At 45.0% G+C, this 18,444-nt stretch overlaps 1 protein-coding gene across 21 annotated transcripts in view; it reads right to left on the bottom strand.

Moving 5' to 3' along the window:
* The window catches only part of LOC140426724 (soluble guanylate cyclase 88E-like), a 581,053-nt gene that overhangs the window by 442,697 nt on the left and 119,912 nt on the right, over positions 1-18,444 (bottom strand). For all 21 annotated transcript variants that reach the window (XR_011948285.1, XR_011948284.1, XM_072511824.1 and 18 more), the window contains one exon: positions 1,280-1,403. Coding sequence is in view for 19 of the 21 variants with exons in the window: in XM_072511824.1 (XP_072367925.1) it covers positions 1,280-1,403 (124 nt within the window). In the remaining 2 variants the exon portion in view is untranslated. The remainder of the gene's footprint in view (positions 1-1,279; positions 1,404-18,444) is intronic.

Below are 18,444 nucleotides of genomic sequence, written 5' to 3'. Positions count from 1 at the left end.
CGCCGGTTTCACTTCATCTTTTCTGCTGTTATCATTAAACGTTCAGCAGGCCTGGTACCATTTGTTCTGTGACCTTGCCATTGCAAAAATGCACACAGAACTGCTGGTGAGGTGACTTAACTAGAATGATAATTTATTAATCAACACGTGGAAAGATAACAAACAGAATGCTATACAGATATGGTTACTATTTGAGTTTTGTGAACTCTCCTGGAACTATGTGCGACTGTCCTGTTGCACGCCCTACTACCAACTGCTGAGAGTCAGACGTCACATCAGAGATGTCTGACGTCACCAGCTGGTTGGAGATCGCATTGCTAACTATGTACAATATTATTCACGGGCACATCACCACAGAGGTTCGCAGCTCTGTTTTCTCTCTCTCTCATCAAGTGGATTCATTCTGAAGATTCAAAGAAAATACCTTTCTCTCTACACAGCCAGTTTGAACTGTAGGGAAATTCAACCCAGCCACTAGCTGTAGGCAGAGTCAGTTGTTTAAAACACCTTTTTTTAATTTTGTGAATTCTGTTCTTATACTCGGTAAAGTTATTCTCGGGAATTGCAAACGACTAAGAATTTTAAAAGGCCTGAGAAGAATCCTTTGAGTGAAGGCCCAGGTTCATAAAAGTTAAGATGACTCCCCAGAGGGTATCTTACAGCCTGGGAACTCTGAGTGTATGTACCTGCCAGAAGATCCTCATTAGTAATGCAGCTGGAGGCTTTGATCCCTATGCATCCACAACATCCTTCTGCAATGACCTCAACATTGGAAGCAAGGGCACTCATCTTTCATTTCATTTTTAATTGCTATTATGTTTACCCCTGCTCCTTCCTCTGTGTGTGTTTGAGTTGATGTTGGGATGATAAAAGGAGGGGTAGTAGACAAGCAGTCAATGGGCCAACGATTCTATAAACTTAATAGGAATTACTGCTTACTTCATTTCTGTTGGGACACTGGAGCCTGTGTGGCTGGAATCTACCATGCACTAGCCTAGGGTGTCATAGCAAGACACAGACGAGGGGGGGGGGCAGAGAAGGTGGGGTTAGGGAGGAGGAGGGGGCAAGACAGGGAGAGAAGAGAGGGGCAGGGGTGGAGGGAATGGAGAGAGAGTAAGGTGCGATGAGGAGAAAGGGGGAGAGGGAGAGAGAGAGAGATGGGAGAGGGGCATAGAGAGAGCAGAGGGGGACTGAGGATGTTACAGAGAGGGGGCTGGCGGAGGGTTGATCGAGAGCAGTCGGAGGGAGAAGGTGGGGCACTGAGAAAACTGGAACTTGCCTGTCTGAAAACGATGTTGAATGGGAAAACCTCGAAGAAGAAGTCACTGGTGAAGGGCAGCATCTCTTCTTCATCAGTATCTTCCTTCTGAATGTAGCGATAGGCTGAGTTATCAAAGTTCAACCTGGTCAGGGAGACAGCAGCAAAAGATAGTGAAAGAAGCTTGTAACCCCAATTAGATTTAGATTTATTGTCACATGGACCGAGATACAGTGAAAAGCATTGTTCTGTGTACAGTCCAGGCAGATCGTTCTATGCATGAAAAACAGAGAACATACGATAAATACACAATGTAAATACATAGACACAGGCATTGGCGTGTTGTGCTACTCAGTAGAGAAGGTGTGTAGTGAGATCAGTTCAGTCCATAAGAGGGTCATTGAGTAGTCTGGTAACAGTGGGGAAGAAGCTGGTTTTGAATCTGTCTAAGTGTTTTCAAACTTTTCTGCCTTCTGCCTGATGGAAGAGATTGGAAGAAAGAATAACCCGAGTGGGAGGGGTGTTTGATTATGCTTCCCACTTTCCCTTGGCAGTGGGAGGTGTAGACAGAGTCAGTGGATGAGAGGAGGGTTCCCGTGATGGACTGGGCTGTGTCCACGACCCTCTGTAGTTTCTTGCGGTCATGGGCCGAGCAGTTGAAATACCAGGCTGTGATGCAGCCAGATAGGATGCTTTCTAGGGTGCATCTGTAAACATTGGTAAGAATCAATGTGGATATGTTGAATTTCCTTAATTTCCTGTGTAAGTAAAAGTGCTGTTGTGCTTTCTTGGTGATAGCGTCGACTTGCGTGGACCAAGACAGATTGTTGGTGATTTGCTGTCAGCCATCTCAACCTCGGCACCATTGATACAGACAGGGGCGTGTACGAAACTTTGCTTCCTGAAGTCGATGACCAGCTGCTTAGTTTTACTGACATTGAGCAAGAGATTGTTGAAGTTGCACCATGCTACGAGGTTCGATATCTTCCTTATAACATTTAGCATTGAGATGGGGTGAAATGCAAAAGGAGGAGAGAAAAGTCACAAAAGTGAGGGAAAGTGAGAGAGACAGGCTGGAATAAAGTTGTGAAGAGGGTGTATAGGACCCTTGAGTTTATAAATAGAGGCATAGAGTATAAAAGTAAGGAATTAATGCTGCACCTCGACACATCATTGGTCAGACCACATTTGGAGTAGTGCGTTCCGTTCAGGGCACCTTATCTCAAGAAATATGTTAAAGCCCTGGAGAGAATGCAGAGAAGATTTTCGAGAATGGCACAAGGAATGGGAAATTTTAGATACAAGGAAAGATTGGAAAAAATCGGCTTGTTCACCTTGGAGCAGAGAAGATTGAGAGGTGAGCTTTTGGAAGTGTTCAAAATTATTAACAATTTTGACAGGATAAAGAAGGATGTTCTGTTTCCAATAGCTGGGTGGCTTACAATTTCAACATGGTCAACAGAAGAGCTAGAAGTGAGATGAGGAGAAACCTCTTTATTCAGAGAGCTGTTGGGATTTGGAATGCGCTGCCTGGGAGAGTGGTGGAGGTGGATTCTACAGGAGGCTTCAAAAGGGAGCTGGGTATATATTTGAAAGTGATGAATTTAGAGGGCTACGGAGATAGGGCTGGGGAATGCACCAGCGAGGTAGCTGTTTTGGGAGCCGGTGCGGAGACGATGCGGTGAATGGCCTCCTTCTGTGCTGTAAATAACAAAATAAACAAAGAGAGAAAGTGCATGCAAGGGAGGGAGAGCTATATTAAGAGAAATACAAGTGCAAGAGAGCGGGAGCCATGGAGGAGGGGAGCGGGCGGCATCTGTGAGAGAGACAAAAACTGAACGAGAGAGTGTGATGGCAAAGAGAGAGAGAAAGAGCATGATAGAGGGAGACAGAGAAAAAAGAGGGAAAGCGAGAGATAGAAAGACTGGGAAACAAGCGAGTTTGGGAGGGATAGAGAGAAACATGGCACGAGAGAGAGGAAGAGAACAGGGCAAGGTGACAGAGATAGATAGACAAGGTAAAAGAGAGAGAGAGAGAGAGACAGGGCATGAGATGGAGAGAGGGACAGACAAGACATAAGGAAGATAATGAAAGAAGGTGTGATTGAGGGAGTGAGAAAGCGAACCGGCGTGACTGTGAGTGAGAGAGCACCCAGCATGTGAAATTGAGAAATCAGGAAAACAGGCAGGAAGGCACAATTTTGTGATTGTAGTGTACATTCCGCACTGTGCACTGTTGTTGAGATTGTAATGCACACTCAACACGTATTGTAATTGTTGTGTACATTCAGAACTGTGCTGTTGTTGAGACTGTGGTGTACACCCAGCTATGTGTGTTGTTGTTCAGATTGTAATGTACACGCAGTACTGTTGTTGTGATTGTAGTGTACACTCAGTACGATGCTGTTGTTGAGATTGTAATATACACTTGTCTGTCCCTCCCTCCATCTCATACCCAGTCTCTCTCTCTCTCTTTTATCTTGTCTATCTATCTCTTTCTCCTTTACATTCAGTACTATGCTGTTCTTGAGATTGTAATATACACTCAACACTGTTTTTGTGATTGCAATGTACACTAATCACAGTGTGCTGTTGTTGCGATTGTAATGTACAATCAGCACTGTATGCTATTGCTGAGAGTGTCATGTGCACACAACACTTGCTGTGATTGTAGTCTACACTCAGCACTGTGCCGTTGTTGAGATTGTAATCTGCACTCAACACTGTTGGTGTGACTGAAATGTACACTAATCAGGTCCTGCAGCAGGAGTTCAGGGAGCTAGGCAGAAAGTTAAAAGACAGGACCTCGAGGGTTGTAATCTCGGGATTACTCCCTGTGCCACGTGCCAGTGAGGCTAGAAATAGGAAGATAGAGCAGACAAACACGTGGCTAAACAGCTGGTGTAGGAGGGAGGGTTTCGGTTATCTGGACCACTGGGAGCTCTTCCGGGGCAGGTGTGACCTGTATAAGATGGACGGGTTGCATCTAAACCGGAGAGGCATAAATATCCTGGCCGCGAGATTTGCTAGTGTCACACGGGAGGGTTTAAACTAGTATGGCAGGGGGGTGGGCACGGGAGCAATAGGTCAGAAGGTGAGAGCGTTGAGGGAGAACTAGGGAATATGGACAGTGTGGCTCTGAGGCAGAGCAGACGGGGAGAAGTTGCTGAACACAGCGGGTCTGGTGGCCTGAAGTGCATATGTTTTAATGCAAGGAGCATTACGGGTAAGGCAGATGAACTTAGAGCTTGGATTAGTACTTGGAACTATGATGTTGTTGCCATTACAGAGACCTGGTTGAGGGAAGGGCAGGATTGGCAGCTAAACGTTCCAGGATTTAGATGTTTCAGGCGGGATAGAGGGGGATGTAAAAGGGGAGGCGGAGTTGCGCTACTTGTTCAGGAGAGTATCACAGCTATACAGCGAGAGGACACCTCAGAGGGCAGTGAGGCTATATGGGTAGAGATCAGGAATAAGAAGGGTGCAGTCACAATGTTGGGGGTATACTACAGGCCTCCCAACAGCCAGCGGGAGATAGAGGAGCAGATAGGTAGACAGATTTTGGAAAAGAGTAAAAACAACAGGGTTGTGGTGATGGGAGACTTCAACTTCCCCAATATTGACTGGGACTCACTTAGTGCCAGGGGCTTAGACGGGGCAGAGTTTGTAAGGAGCATCCAGGAGGGCTTCTTAAAACAATATGTAAACAGTCCAACTAGGGAAGAGGCGGTACTGGACCTGGTATTGGGGAATGAGCCCGGCCAGGTGGTAGATGTTTCAGTAGGGGAGCATTTCGGTAACAGTGACCACAATTCAGTAAGTTTTAAAGTACTGGTGGACAAGGATAAGAGTGGTCCGAGGATGAATGTGCTAAATTGGGGGAAGGCTAATTATAACAATATTAGGCGGGAACTGAAGAGCATAGATTGGGGGCGGATGTTTGAGGGCAAATCAACATCTGACATGTGGGAGGCTTTCAAGTGTCAGTTGATAGGAATACAGGACAGGCATGTTCCTGTGAGGAAGAAAGACAAATACGGCAATTTTCGGGAACCTTGGATGACGAATGATATTGTAGGCCTCGTCAAAAAGAAAAAGGAGGCATTTGTCAGGGCTAAAAGGCTGGGAACAGACGAAGCCTGTGTGGCATATAAGGAAAGTAGGAAGGAACTTAAGCAGGGAGTCAGGAGGGCTAGAAGGGGTCATGAAAAGTCATTGGCAAATAGGGTTAAGGAAAATCCCAAGGCTTTTTACACTTACATAAAAAGCAAGAGGGTAGCCAGGGAAAGGGTTGGCCCACTGAAGGATAGGCAAGGGAATCTATGTGTGGAGCCAGAGGAAATGGGCGAGGTACTAAATGAATACTTTGCATCAGTATTCACCAAAGAGAAGGAATTGGTAGATGTTGAGTCTGGAGAAGGGGGTGTAGATAGCCTGGGTCACATTGTGATCCAAAAAGACGAGGTGTTGGGTGTCTTAAAAAATATTAAGGTAGATAAGTCCCCAGGGCCGGATGGGATCTACCCCAGAATACTGAAGGAGGCTGGAGAGGAAATTGCTGAGGCCTTGACAGAAATCTTTGGATCCTCGCTGTCTTCAGGGGATGTCCCGGAGGACTGGAGAATAGCCAATGTTGTTCCTCTGTTTAAGAAGGGTGGCAGGGATAATCCCGGGAACTACAGGCCGGTGAGCCTTACTTCAGTGGTAGGGAAATTACTGGAGAGAATTCTTCGAGACAGGATCTACTCCCATTTGGAAGCAAATGGACGTATTAGTGAGAGGCAGCACGGTTTTGTGAAGGGGAGGTCGTGTCTCACTAACTTGATCGAGTTTTTCGAGGAGGTCACTAAGATGATTGATGCAGGTAGGGCAGTAGATGTTGTCTATATGGACTTCAGTAAGGCCTTTGACAAGGTCCCTCATGGTAGACTAGTACAAAAGGTGAAGTCACACGGGATCAGGGGTGAACTGGCAAGGTGGATACAGAACTGGCTAGGCCATAGAAGGCAGAGGGTAGCAATGGAGGGATGCTTTTCTAATTGGAGGGCTGTGACCAGTGGTGTTCCACAGGGATCAGTGCTGGGACCTTTGCTCTTTGTAGTATATATAAATGATTTGGAGGAAAATGTAACTGGTCTGATTAGTAAGTTTGCAGACGACACAAAGGTTGGTGGAATTGCGGATAGCGATGAGGACTGTCTGAGGATACAGCAGGATTTAGATTGTCTGGAGACTTGGGCGGAGAGATGGCAGATGGAGTTTAACCTGGACAAATGTGAGGTAATGCATTTTGGAAGGGCTAATGCAGGTAGGGAATATACAGTGAATGGTAGAACCCTCAAGAGTATTGAAAGTCAAAGAGATCTAGGAGTACAGGTCCACAGATCACTGAAAGGGGCTACACAGGTGGAGAAGGTAGTCAAGAAGGCATACGGCATGCTTGCCTTCATTGGCCGGGGCATTGAGTATAAGAATTGGCAAGTCATGTTGCAGCTGTATAGAACCTTAGTTAGGCCACACTTGGAGTATAGTGTTCAATTCTGGTCGCCACACTACCAGAAGGATGTGGAGGCTTTAGAGAGGGTGCAGAAGAGATTTACCAGAATGTTGCCTGGTATGGAGGGCATAAGCTATGAGGAGCGATTGAATAAACTCGGTTTGTTCTCACTGGAACGAAGGAGGTTGAGGGGCGACCTGATAGAGGTATACAAAATTATGAGGGGCATAGACAGAGTGGATAATCAGAGGCTTTTCCCCAGGGTAGAGGGGTCAATTACTAGGGGGCATAGGTTTAAGGTGAGAGGGGCAAAGTTTAGAGTAGATGTACGAGGCAAGTTTTTGACGCAGAGGGTAGTGGGTGCCTGGAACTCACTACCGGAGGAGGTAGTGGAGGCAGGGACGATAGGGACATTTAAGGGGCATCTTGACAAATATATGAATAGGATGGGAATAGAAGGATACGGACCCAGGAAGTGTAGAAGATTGTAGTTTAGTCGGGCAGTATGGTCGGCACGGGCTTGGAGGGCCGAAGGGCCTGTTCCTGTGCTGTACATTTCTTTGTTCTTTGTTCTTTGTTCTAATCACTGTGTGCTGTTGTTGAGATTGTAATGTACACACAACACCGATGTTGAGATTGTAGTGTACACACAACACTGTTGTTGTGATTGAAGTGTACACTCAGCACTGTGTGCTGTTGGTGAGATTGAAATGTACACTCAACACTGCTGTTGTGATTGTAGTGTACTTTCAGCACTGTGCTGTTGCGATTGTAGTGTATACTCAGCACTCTGCTGTTGTGATTGTAGTGCGCACTCAGAGCTGTGGTGTTGTGACCGTAGTGTACACTTAGCACTGTGCTGTTGTGATTGTTGGTACACTCAGAACTGTGCTGTTGTGATTGCAGTGTACACTCAGTACTGTGTTCGTGTTGTTAGATGTTTAGCTGCTGTTGTATAAAGAGTCAAAGGTTCTTCTCCTTTTCACAAACACCTTTATTTCACTTTAACAGACTCTGCACAAAACTCTATCTTCACATCACCTGACACAAAGGACACCTGAAGCCTCTTTACATATCAGTGTAAATTATTGGATACTTAACATAAATGAGACAACTAATTGGAATGTCTCTTAATCCATTACTTAACAGTCTCCCCTTCCTTGGAAAAAAATAATAATTTGGTGAAAACAAAATTACAAGAAACTCGAAACACGCACGCAATTTCCCCCCTTCTTTTTTTTCATTTTTCTTGGGAAAAAAACAGTCACAGAAACAGGCGCCCTTCATTTACAATATGCAAACGTTTCTGTTAACTAGCCCCTTTTTTTGAAAACAGTCTGGCAATTGATAGCTACTGCTGACCCACATAATTTTTGCTATTTGCCCTCTGTATAACATATTCTTCAAACTTGCGATGTCTACCCTTATACTTTTTCATTGACACTTTTTGTAGAGTGCACATTTTCCCACAGGAATTTATTGTCAATGTGACATTCAATAGGTATATTACCCACATCCCGGAATCCCAAAATTTCTGTCAATATCGGAGACATTTAAAAGGCCATATCCACCGCCACTACAAGGCTGAACGTCTCAGCACCAAAGTGCTTTTGACCACTCTCCTTATTTTCTTTGTTTCCCACACAAGAGGGCAACATTTACCATTGTTCCCCAAAAGGAAACTTATAAAACCTCCTGCGCTTGAAACCCCATCACATAAATTTGCATAGGATGCATCACTATAAACTTTGACTTTCAACTAAGGTCACCTAAATCCGGGAACCTCGAAACACACTCCTGCATTTTTAGTTTGACCAACGCTTTATTTGCTCTTATAATGTCTTTCACTTTGGGATCATTCATTTTTGTACACAAGTCTAAGACATCCAAACTCACGTCTGGTATAGTCTGTCTACCCAAACATTTCAGTTGCCCAATTAAACTGCGCAGTTGCTCTTTTTTCATCTTTGAAACCATTGCGGCTTTTTGTGAAACACGGCCACAACTAATTGCTATTGGGCTGATGCTTTCCAAATCAGATTGCGGACATAAAGTTGCCATTAACTTAGTCTGTCCGATTTTCAGTGCAATATATTTAAATGCACCGGAAGCTTGACTTCCAACCCTGAATTCTTTCCTCAAACGAGAGATTACAATAGCTTCGAAATCACTAGTCACACCCCACAAAAAATCATCGACATGCAGCATAAAGATGCCAGAAATATTTCCGTTATAGTGCCAGGAAAACATTGCCGGATCTGCTTTCAACTGGCAAAAGCCTAACTTTAAGAAAGCTGACCTTACCGAAAAGTACCAGACTCTAGACGCATCATTCAATCTGTTAAGGTAAAAATTGTGCAGGGAGAAGTTAAAATTAAGGGTCTCTCTGTTTTAATTATGCTTGCAATAATGTAATTGGGATTCTGCAAAGATCTGGTGCAGCTTGCAATAATGTGATTGGAAGATTCTGCAAAGTTCTGATACAAAAGTGCAACAAACTAACCGTTTACTGTTGAGACACCTGCTATTCTTGTAACTGGAAACAAGGAGTTGTGGACATCAGTTATCGAATGTTTTCAGAGGAATGCGATTTGGAAGCTAATTGTTGCTGGGGGACCTAATTGGTCACCCCTTCAAGCTAATGAGGAACATGTATAAAAAAGGCTAACTGCTGCTGTGAAATTGAGAAGGTGACTCCGAGCACTCTGGAGTGCCGGCTCTTCGCCTAAAAGCTTTTGCCGATAAATGGACTTGACTCAGCTCTTTGGTGTGGACAGGTTATTAACCACTTCAATTGGCGTAGTCGGCAGGATTCTGCCCCCGGCCTGAGGTGTTTGGCCACCCCTCTGGAAAACTGGGACAGAATAACTGAACATTGGTAAAGAGTTGAGTCAACTCACGGAAGGTTGAGTGACTGAGAGAATGGTAACTGCCTGTGTTGACCTATGGACAAGGAAGTGCTCGCCCCTAAGACCAGTTTTTATGTGGGGAAATCCTCTCACACGAAGGTCAGGACCCTGAAGTGGGTGTAGGGACTGGAGACAGAGCACTAGGGACGAAGACTCAGGCAGCTGTAAGAAAGTGTGTGTGTGCGGTCAAAGGTCGGAAGAAAATTACAGAACTGCAAGTATACTTTTCCTCTCAACAATTTGCAAGCGTCAAGGGGGAACTGGTCATTCAAGAACTTGTCGGACTCGGGTAACGATGACCACCGAGAGAAAATCGTGGACGGGGTGTAAAGGAAAGTGCGCTGTAAAAACCGGTGGATAAAACACGATATAGAGACTCGGGGATAATCGTGAGTATAAAAATCGTTACCAAAATGGCAGGAGAGGAAGTGAATCGGGGACCGGCATGATCATTGATAAATAAGTATATGATCGACAGACACTCACTAATTAAAAATATACAGAAAGATGGTTGGGATGTCTCTCAGACATTGGAACAACAAAGGAAATGGATAGATGGCGAAAAGAAAGATAAAACAAAGAAAGTAGGAGTATTGTTAGTACACCAATTAGCTGGACTAATTGGACAGGCTACAGCCTCGACCAAAAAATGGTCCGAGGACAAAGATAAGATAAAGAAATGAGCATCTAGGGTAAGGGAATTAGTAAAAAGGAATCAACTATTAGACGAGAATCATTGGGGTCTCCTTCCACCCTATGAGACAACACAACAGGAGGCAACCTCCCTCCCTACTTCAGGGGGATACGGAAGAATGTAATATGGCCCCGGTAACCAAGACAGGAACTGAGGCACAACAGAGGGCACTTAGAAACCTTTCACTCCGGGGAAAGACAGCAAATATTGGACTCCTTGGGCAAACTACAACCACGAAGTCCAAATGCTAGATTTTGGGCAGAATTGGATACCCTATGGGTAGGCCACCAATTACATTTGCGGGACATTCACCAATTAGTCAGAGCTAAATGCCCTCAAGATAAATGGAGACTGGTTAACGGTCCAGGCAACTTCCAAGCTGGAGTCTGGGCGCAGGCATTAGCCCTCCTTGCCGGAGTGCGCTCCCAACAGGCGGACTTCGCCCCATTTAAAACAGCAGTACAAACAGCCCTGCGAAACGCACCAACTAATTGGAGTAGGATTACCACAACTAAGCAACAAATGGGAAAGGGAGCCTCTGAATATGGAGAACGATTGTTCCGGGTCTACGAAGAATATTCAGGAATAGCAAACCGAGCACGCGCTGATCATGCCTTTATCAAAGCCTTTAAAGACGGGCTCTCAAGTAACCACCAGATCATCTTAAAAATGGGAGTAGTTGCGCTCCGAGCGTATGATGAACTAGTAGAGTGGGTGTGTGGAATACCCGGTGGAGAAGAGAAATGCCGAATAAAAATAAAACAAGAAAACATTAGCGCTTATGGCAGTGGCGGTGCGGCACAGCCAAAGCTGATGTGTTGCAACTGGGGCAGAAAGGGACATTTTGCGAAGGAATGTCGGGCCCCAAGGAAAGGAAACAAATCTGGGAATGGAGGGGGCCGTTGCAATTATTGCAACAAAGACGGGCACACAGAGGCAACATGTTGGGCTAAACATGGAAAACCCCAGTCCGACTTCTATCCGCAGCAGAAGGAGGGGACCAGGGACCGAGGATGAAGTAGACTGACAGTCTGCGGTCCCTATATTTAAGAGCAAGAAGGAGGGGAGAATGTATGTGTCTGCACTGGTAGGGGGCCCACAATGTGAAATGCTGGTGGACACAGGTGCATCTATATCTATTACTGATCTCCCCCTGCCTACCTCCAATAGAATGATTTATATAACCGGGGTAGGAGGAAGTAAAACACCCGCCTATCTGATGGAAATAAATAACTTGTATATACCAATGCGATTGTATGTATGTACAAATAATGAGGTAACAATAATGGGGCTTAATGAAAGAATATGACATTTTAATTGACTGTGGGAAAGGAGAACTAATTTGGCCAACAGAAAATGGCCGGAAAGCAAAAATGGGAAGGCTTACAAGCAACCTCGAAACTATTAAAATGGCCACTGCCACTACCCGAGACTGGAGGTTAGAAACAAAGGGGTACGGGATCATTTGCTCCTCTGCTCCTGGAATGTGGGAAAAAACTAAACTGGATACTGGTTTAGTCAACATAAACCCAATAAAGGTGCCCGGGCCCGAACATAAACCTCAGCGACAATACCCGATAAAACCAGAAGCAAAGGCAGCTGTAGTAGAAATAGTCAGAGGGTTGGTGGAAAAGAGACTCCTGAGGGAAACCACGAGCACCACCAACTCCCCTACCTGGCCAGTGAGTTATCCAGATGGAAGCTATTGACTCACTATAGGACTACACTGCCCTTAATAAAGTTACGGCTAAATTGCACCCCATTGTAGCAAGCCCCTCGACAATCCTAAATGGACTGTCAACGGAGCACAAAATCTTTACATATTAGACATTGCTAATGGTTTTTGCTCCCTCCCGCTGGACCCAGAATCTCAAGAAAAATTTGCGTTCACAGTAGGAGATAAACAATACACGTGGACCCGACTACCACAGGGATTCCATAACAGCCCTGCTATTTTCCACCGAGTCATGAGTGAAGCCCTGGAATGAACAGAATTACCAAAGGGAAGTACAATATTACAGTATGTAGATTATATACTTATCGCCTCAGAATGCAAGTCAGGGCACCAGGAGGCATTATATGTGGTGTTCAGCGAATTAAACACTGCGGGATTTAAAGGGAGTCCCAAAAAGGCGCAAATTGGAAAAGAACAAGTGCTATATTTAGGACATCTAATCTCACAAGGACTCAAAGAAATGCCGGAAGACCGGAAGAAAGCGGTCCAACCGGTGCCACGCCTGGCAACTCTAAGATGAGTTAGAAAGGTACTGGGACCATTTAATTATAGCCAAAGCTTTATCACCGAATTTGCAAAACTAGCCGAACCTATACAAATGCTAGTCAAAGGAGGAAAGCCAGCTCTAGATTCTATAGAATGGGGAACAGAGCGGGAAGAAGCATGGAACAAACTAAAGACAGAATTACCATAAGCTCCCGGTCTGGGACTGCTAGACGCTCACAAAACCTTCACATACATTGCAATAATGAAGGGGGATTCTATTCCGCAGTAGTGACACAAGAACATGGAGATCAACAAAGACCCATAGGCTATTACTCGACCGCCGAGGGTCCAGTAGTCACCGGACTACCAAGTTGTATAGTGGCATTTGATTGCGCTGACTGGGCAGTATAAGTTAGTGAACCGATAATAATGACCGGAAACATAATCCTCCATAGTAAACACACCCTAGTAGAAATGTTAAATTAGGGAAAGTTAACATCAGTCTCGAATATGAGGAGGGCCAAAGTGGGAAGCTGTCCTGCTGCCCCCCCAGCAAATCGATTACTATAGTAAGAGATCAGTAGATAAACCGGTGGAAGGAATTTTAGACTCAGGAGAACCACATCACTGTGGAGACGTAGATATAGATATGGAAGAAGGAAAGCTAAAGGATGTACCTTTAGCAGCTGCTGAGGAAACCGTTTTTGTAGATGGATCACGTAAATACATGGAGTGTTTACCAAGGACAGGCTGGGCAGTGGTCAATGACAGATTGGAAATGATAAAGTCAGGAAGGATTGATGGAGGGTTGTCAGCACAAGTGACAGAACTAGTGGCACTCACACAAGCCCTACAATTATCTGAAGAAAAGGTAGTAAATATATACACCGACATCCGGTATGCATTCGGGATTGGACATGACTATATGACAGCATGGGGAAGAAGAGGATTCGTAACGACAGACGGTACTCCAATTAAACACAAAGGATATAAGCGCTACTAAAGGCTCGTAGGCTCCCTATGGAGGCGGCAGTAATCAAAACCAAAGCCCACCAACGGGAACCAGGAAAGGATGACCCTAAGTGGCCTAAATTTAAAGGAAATCAAGCCGCAGATAGAGCAGCACAATTAGCATTGGAACAAGAGGCCGCTTATGAACTACCAGTAGCTGTGGCAGACCAGATAAAAGACGAAATAGATATCCTAAAGCTGCACGAGGACATCTCGGAGGAGGAGAGGGAAGTGGAAGGCACACAGAGCTAATAGAGGGAATGATGGTGTATGGAGATATAATGATGAAGTAATAGCGCCAGAATGTATACAAAATACCCTCCTGCAATTACACCATGGACTCTCGCATGGAGGAAGGGAAGTCATGACGACTAGTAGAAGAAAGGAATGGAGATGGAAAGGAATGGGAAGAGACATAGCTCGGTATTGCCACCGATGTGTGACCTGAGTACAATATAATCCCGGTCGACCCATGAAAATAAAAATGGGATACCAGCCCCGGCCAAAGGGGCCATGGGAACATCAGCAAATAGACTTCACGGGACCCCTACCACCATCCCATGGAAAGACGTATTGTTTGGTTATTATTGATCAATTTACCCAGTGGGTAGAAGCGTTCCCTACCTGGAATTGTACGGTCACCACCCACGGGGGCGATGATATTGGCAGGAGAGGTTATCCCGAGATGGGGAGTACCGCTCCAAATTGATTCAGGGGACGCATTTTACTGGGAAGGTAGTAAAAACGGTGTGCCAACTCATGGGCATAAAACAGAAATTCCACATCCCCTCCCATCCACAATGCTCTGAGATGGTAGAACAAATGAACCGAACCCTTAAACATGCTTTGGTAAAAGCTATACTGATGTAGGTAAAAACATGGACTGAGGTATTGCCCATAATCCTGATGAAATTAAGAGCTACAACGAATCGTCCAACTGGATTGACCCCGTATGAATTAATGACTGGAAGGGCGATGCAGCTACCAGAGAATATTATTACTGGTGGGGCCGATGTAGGCCCGTTGAAAGGTACGATTAGACGATATGTATTGGAGCTGAGCACCCAACTAAGAGATGCGTAAATCAGTCAAGGACAGTCAGGAACAACGAGACGCACAGAGAGCTCGAAACACTTTCTCATGTCCCTACTGCAGGGAGTCGAGTAATGATAAAAACATTACCTGAAAATCCCGGTTTCGCCCCTAAATGGAACGGGACATACCAAGTTATAATTAGTGGAGATACTTGTGCATGTATAAACATTAGAGGTAAGGGGTCTGGAAACATTGGACTCAACTTAAAACGTAGCCAGGCGACAGTTAAAAAAAAATGTGATTTGCTTGACTTACAGACCCTCCTCTCTGACCTCCAAGCAAGCTGAACGGGAATGAGGGCAGTAGCACGCGGCCGGTATAGGCTTTGGGATATTGTTAATTTAGAGTAATAAGGATGAATCTGATAAAACTGAGACTGTGTTTTGGACTGCTGGGAGTCGCCAACAGTCTCCAGAACAGCAAACGAGAGTTACATGTGAATACGTACCTTTATATGTCCTATGTGTATGCAAGGATGCCAATGTCACAGTGGCACAGGGTTTGTGCTCATGTACCGATACATGCAAAAGGAGGGATCCCCCTACGTCCCATCTCTTTTAATACTTCTGAAACGGCAGAATAGTGGCTAAGGAATGGCGATGCAATCACACTGCGAGTAGTATTCTCGCCATTCCTTCACCACAACAGGAATACTACAGAAAAATGGGAATCGGCTGGGTATTATATGAATCAGTTCGAGGGTTGGTATCGACCCGAGTATGATGGCCACCATCACCCAACTCATTTTGTCCTAACTAATACATCGGGGATGGGCTGCCCAAAGGAAGAAATCTGCTTCCTAAAAACTGGGACGCGAGATGCCACCAGAAAAGGAGATAGTGCATGTGAATACTATCTCAATGTCAGCCCCTCATACGGCAAACGCACAACCCTTCAGACTATTATGAACCTGAAAACTCCCAATAAAACTGAAGGAGGCAACGTAATATTTACAACTTCCTGGATGGGTGATCAAGTGACGAACCTGGCCTTGTACAATGGCACCTACTTTATCTGTGGTCATAAGGCATACCCCTGGCTACCTACGGATTGGACCGGATCATGCTACCTAGGATATGTAGTCCCGTATATCCACCACATTAAGGACTTGAGGAACCACCATCTGGTGGGTGATAGGCAGAAAAGGGACAGAACAGAGACTCAACGTTTCTTCTGGATCGTGCTTTCCCCTATTGGGGTGGCGTTTGCCATTAAGGAAATACGTAAAGTAGCAAAGATCTTAGAAAAAGTAGCCAATGACATCACAGAGACATTGCTCGAAATGAGCAACGAGATGGCGCGCATAAAAACGGCGGCTCTACAAAATAGTGCAGGCTTAGATTACCTCCTGGCCAGCAAAGGAGGAATTTGTGCCATGATTGGTTCCGAATGCTGTCCCTGCATCCCTGATATTTCGGACAATATTACTAACCTTGCTGATCATATTCGGAGGGAGGTTCAGAAATTGCATAAGACCTCGGGCGGGGGATGGTTGGATTGGCTACTTGGAGAGTCCTGGGGGTCTTACCTGGTGCATGGATTGATGATACTTGTCATAATTATAATTGTATGTTGTATAATCATTGGCTGCCTTAAACATAATTATAATTGTATGTTGTATAATCATTGGCTGCCTTAATATGTGTTGCAAAATGGCTATGGCTCGAATGATGCCAATGCACTCGGCCCGAAATCAGGACGACATCCCGGTAATTGTCACCACCGAACAAGGTGGTGAAAACGGGGTGTCACATATGATGATGTGTTTACATAAGTAATTTAAGACTAAACATCAAAACAGGTTATATGCCCGGGGATGTTTAAAGCGGAAAAGGTGTCTGTCTGACGAAGATCCGAATTTGGAACAAGACAGCAACAGGGATATTGTTGGTCTGAAGAATTGCGGACAAAATCCTTGACCAAAAGGAGGGATTGTTAAGGTAAAAATAGTATAGGGAGAAGTTAAAATTAAGGGTCTCTCTGTTTTAATTATGCTTGCAAAACGTCATTGGGATTCTGCAAAGATCTGGTGCAGCTTGTAATAATGTGATTGGAAGATTTTGCAAAGTTCTGATACAAACGTGCAACAAACTAACCGTTTATTGTTGAGACAACTGCTATTCTTGTAACTGAAAACAAGGAGTTGTGGACATCAGTTATCGAATGTTTTCAGAGGAATGTGATTGGAAGCTAATTGTTGCTGGGGGACCTAATTGGTCTTGTATGTAACCCCTTCAAGCTAATGAGGAACATGTATAAAAAAGGCTACCTGCCGCTGTGTAATTGAGACTGCGAGCACTACGGAGTGCCGGCTCTTCTCCCAAAAGCTTTTGCCAATAAATGGACTTGACTCAACTCTTTGGTGTGGACGGGTTATTAACCACTTCACAATCTATATACACATTTGTTTAACTTCCAGATTACCCCTTCTGTGTTAGCTGCCTCTTTAGGAGGACGGAGAAAAATGTCTCTCTGGAGCTGATGCCCCTGCAAAAAAGCAGCTTTTATATCTATAGATTTGCATTCCCATGCCTTTGTGGCTAATAGAGCCAAACCATTCCTGCCGTAGGTGAATCTACCCTTAAATCCTGATCTTCTAAGTTTTCTTCAAAGCCCCTTGCCACAAGCCTGGCCTTTGCCTTATAAGTTCCATCTGGAAGAACCTTTTCCTTGCAAATACATCTGTGGGATAGAGCTCTTTGTCCCCTATCCTTTACTTCCGTGTATACCACAGGTTCACTCCAACTATGCAGTTCTTGCTGTTTGGCATTTTGATAACTTTTTCATCTAATTTATTGGAGGCCACCAAAATCTCACGTCCATGTGGGCTTCTACTCCTAGTAGCATTCATAGTCTTACCCATGTTCCGAGACCTTGACAAACTACTTTTCCTATCCCGGCTCGTATCTCGTTCTAGAACATAGAACATAGAACAATACAGCGCAGTACAGGCCCTTCAGCCCTCAATGTTGCACCGAAACAAAAGCCATCTAACCTACACTATGCCATTATCATCCATATGTTTATCCAATAAACTTTTAAATGCCCTCAATGTTGGCGAGTTCACTACTGTAGCAGGTAGGGCATTCCACGGCCTCACTACTCTTTGCATAAAGAACCTACCTCTGACCTCTGTCCTATATTTATTACCCCTCAGTTTAAAGCTATGTCCCCTCGTGCCAGCCATTTCCATCCGCGGGAAAAGGCTCTCACAGTCCACCCTATCCAACCCCCTGATCATTTTGTATGCCTCTATTAAGTCTCCTCTTAACCTTCTTCTCTCCAACGAAAACAACCTCAAGTCAAAGAACAAAGAACAAAGAAATGTACAGCACAGGAACAGGCCCTTCGGCCCTCCAAGCCCGTGCCGACCTTGCTGCCCGACTAAACTACAATCTTCTACACTTCCTGGGTCCGTATCCCTATATTCCCATCCTATTCATGTATTTGTCAAGGTGCCCCTTAAATGTCACTATCGTCCCTGCTTCCACCACATCCTCCGGTAGCGAGTACCAGGCACCCACTACCCTCTGCGTAAAAAACTTGCCTCGTACATCTACTCTAAACCTTGCCCCTCTCACCTTAAACCTATGCCCCCTAGTAATTGACCCCTCTACCCTGGGGAAAAGCCTCTGACTATCCACTCTGTCTATGCCCCTCATAATTTTGTATACCTCTATCAGGTCTCCCCTCAACCTCCTTTGTTCCAGTGAGAACAAACCGAGTTTATTCAACTGCTCCTCAGAGCTAATGCCCTCCA

Source organism: Scyliorhinus torazame, chromosome 7 (assembly GCF_047496885.1).
Source record: "Scyliorhinus torazame isolate Kashiwa2021f chromosome 7, sScyTor2.1, whole genome shotgun sequence".
Lineage (NCBI taxonomy): Eukaryota > Metazoa > Chordata > Chondrichthyes > Carcharhiniformes > Scyliorhinidae > Scyliorhinus > Scyliorhinus torazame.
This window is presented reverse-complemented; position numbering and strand designations above follow the sequence as displayed.